This window comes from Antrostomus carolinensis, unplaced genomic scaffold (assembly GCF_000700745.2).
Source record: "Antrostomus carolinensis isolate BGI_N321 unplaced genomic scaffold, ASM70074v2 scaffold48049, whole genome shotgun sequence".
Classification (NCBI taxonomy): Eukaryota; Metazoa; Chordata; class Aves; order Caprimulgiformes; family Caprimulgidae; genus Antrostomus; species Antrostomus carolinensis.
Window position 1 is genome coordinate 10,365 of NW_010338803.1, and position 2,927 is coordinate 13,291.

Below are 2,927 nucleotides of genomic sequence, written 5' to 3' on the forward strand. Positions count from 1 at the left end.
CCCCCAGGTGCAAACTGTTCTACAAAAAGGATAATGAATTTAAAGAAAAAGGTGTAGGAACATTACACTTAAAACCAGCAGGAAATGAAAAAACTCAACTCTTAGTCCGAGCAGATACTAATTTAGGTAAGTACGTTTCTTCTAGTAGCAAGTCTTGATGTGAAATTCCCTGCTAAGCATTAGGACTTTTTTGTTACACAGCATAAGATTAGTAAAAACCTTTTTTTTTTTTTTTTTCCCTAAGTATTTCAAATCTTGAACAAGCAATTGTCTGCCTCTAATGAGTATTACAATACAGATGAGGCAGGCAGGATTTTGCTTTATGCATTGCTTTTGAAATGCACGCTAAAGTCCAACTGTTGAGCTGTTTTAGCTAACTTCAGTTGGATCACAAATGGTAGGTTGATTCTACAGAATTAGAGTAACCTGTAGTGCAACAGTTCCCAAGAATAACTTTTGAGATCAACGTTAACACATACAGCCAATTAAAGAGAAAAATCTCCAACCGTTTCTTTGCTCTTAGAAGTTAGGGGGACTTGCTGTATTAAAGCTTTTAAGGTGCAATGTCCTTGCTGCAGAGTGTTTACACACTCAAACTGCAAATCAGAGGTTTTGATACTCATTGTTGAGAAACTTCACTATGCTTCAGTACCTGATTTCAACAGACTTGCACACGGGGTTCACGTGCACTTGACAACTTCCAGAAAATAGAATAAATACTGTGCTTATAGAAGACCTGAGGACTAAAGCCGTGCTGCCCTGTAGGCCACTGGTAAATCGCACCTCACTTCCAGTTCATAATGCACTCCAGCAAGTCTCCGGGAAGTGTCTGCAGACCCATTCAGGGCAGTTTTCAGATACCTGGTGAGATTGGGAGTCCTGTCTTGGTCACTTCTAAATCATTAACTTCTTTCAGTGGAGACAAGGTTTGCAAGGAAAAGGGCAGTTCTTGGCAATAAAACTGAAGGCAGATGTGTGGCAGAATTGCCAGCATTTTCTTGAGGATTTGAATGTGTTGGATAGAACAGATGAAAACTTGATTTCTCCAGGTTACCTCATCTTTAAGTCTTGATTTCACTCAGCTGATGCTAATTTTCATGATGATTTACATTCCCTCTCCCTTCACCTGAGGTGATGTATTAGGAAATCTTTCCTTTTTCTCATACACTAAGACACTTAAGCTTGGTGTTTTTCCAAGCATGGGTTTCTAGAAGCTGCTGCAGTGATAGTGATGCACACTTTCCTTTTTGCTATCTTCACACAGTGCTATAATCCTTTCCTAAAATCTCACTGTGTTGAAAAACTGAACTGGAAAGGAAGGCGAAGACTGACTTTTCCCTAAATACTACTACCGTGTTCTGAACTATTTACCAGGTTTACAAAATGTGTGCATCTTCCGTGGAAGCAGATTTGAGTTTGTTTGCAACTGTTTTAATAGACCACTAATACTGAAGCTGTCAAAATCACTACGTAATTTAACAAGTTGACATAGAGCTGTTATTAGTAACCTGGTGGTAGACCACATCAGGTGTGTTGTACAGTTTGAGGATATGAAGTACTTATGCTACCATAGTTTGTTCAACTTTAGATTAACACGTCTGTATGTGTGTTAAAGCTAACCTTTTGCTTCTGCTTATGAACTGTGCTTGATGGTCAGAATGAGTAACTTGCATAAGCATAAACCTAAGCACTGTCACTCGAGTCCTTCTTTGCTGCTTCTCCCTTCTCCCCTTCCCCTTTTTCCTGCGTGTCCTTAATATAATTTGATATTCTTCAGACGACTCCTTTAAAACAGGAGGGCACTGAGGACACAGTATTTCCCTAATGAAGAAAGCAAGCTGTGAAAACAGTGGCTTTGAGCAGATGCTTAGGGAAGAATAAGAGAAGTGTATTACATTTGTGAATTGCCTTCCTTCCAAACACAAACTTAAATCCCTATTTAGTAAGTATACTAACATCTGTATTGCAGTAAAAGATGAAAAATTGCTAATTGTAATATTTTTTTCCTCCTCATATGCAGGAAACATACTGTTGAACGTTCTCATTCCACCCAAGATGCCATGTACAAGAACCGGAAAAAACAACGTTCTTATAGTTTGTGTTCCTAATCCACCGATTGATGAGAAGAATCCAGCTGTTCCTGTCACTATGTTAATTAGGGTGAAGACAAGTGAGGATGCAGATGAGTTGCACAAAATCTTACTGGAGAAAAAGGAGGCTTAAATAAGTTGCAGTCAGTGATCTGAGGAAGTATTGCCAAACTGCTGCTGCTCTTTTTTTCTTCCATAACTTCACTTGAACACTTAATTCTTTACTGTTATAGGAATTATGGAAAAATTCTGTGAGGAAAAGCTAAACTAGCTAATAAAAGCTTTAATAGAACAGAAGTGTTGGACTGTGCTCCCTCATTTTTCAATATCTAAATGCAGGACCTCTTCTGGATTTAATCAGCACACTGATTTAAATTAAAGCATCCGTTTTTAACACTGGTCAGTTTGACCAAATGGACTGAAATAAACTGGAGTACAAAAATACGGTACCAGAGCTTCCTCACGGACTGCGGTGCAATGCAACAGCCTCCTGTTTTGAGAAGGGAGGATGTTGAAGTTCAACTGTTGAAACTGTTCTAGACTCCAGATTTTTAATTTTAATTGGTCTGTCATATTCTGGTGAGGCTAATTTTTCAAACTGTTGGTGACAACAACATACCCCAACAACAAGGATATTATATATTGTACTGTGTTTTAACTCTTACAGGCTCACATGCTTTTGGGACTCAGAGACTGCATCTCCAGATACTTAAAAGAAAATTTGCTTGCATAGTCTTGTTGACAGTAGTGTTTCTTAGAGAAGAACCCTCAGTTCTGTTCTTACTGTAGCAACAAGCTAACAATGTGCAATAGTACAAGCAGACAACTGGAAGACTG

The 2,927-nt window shown here is 38.6% G+C and overlaps 1 protein-coding gene across 1 annotated transcript in view; it reads left to right on the plus strand.

Annotated features, from left to right (window-relative positions):
- Positions 1-2,413, plus strand: part of NUP50 (nucleoporin 50) — a 10,366-nt gene extending 7,953 nt beyond the window's left edge. The window contains exons 6-7 of the mRNA XM_010175623.2: positions 8-126; positions 2,021-2,413. Of these exons, the coding sequence (XP_010173925.1) occupies positions 8-126; positions 2,021-2,223 (322 nt within the window). The 3' untranslated portion in view covers positions 2,224-2,413. The remainder of the gene's footprint in view (positions 1-7; positions 127-2,020) is intronic.
- The last annotated feature ends 514 nt before the right edge of the window (positions 2,414-2,927 follow it).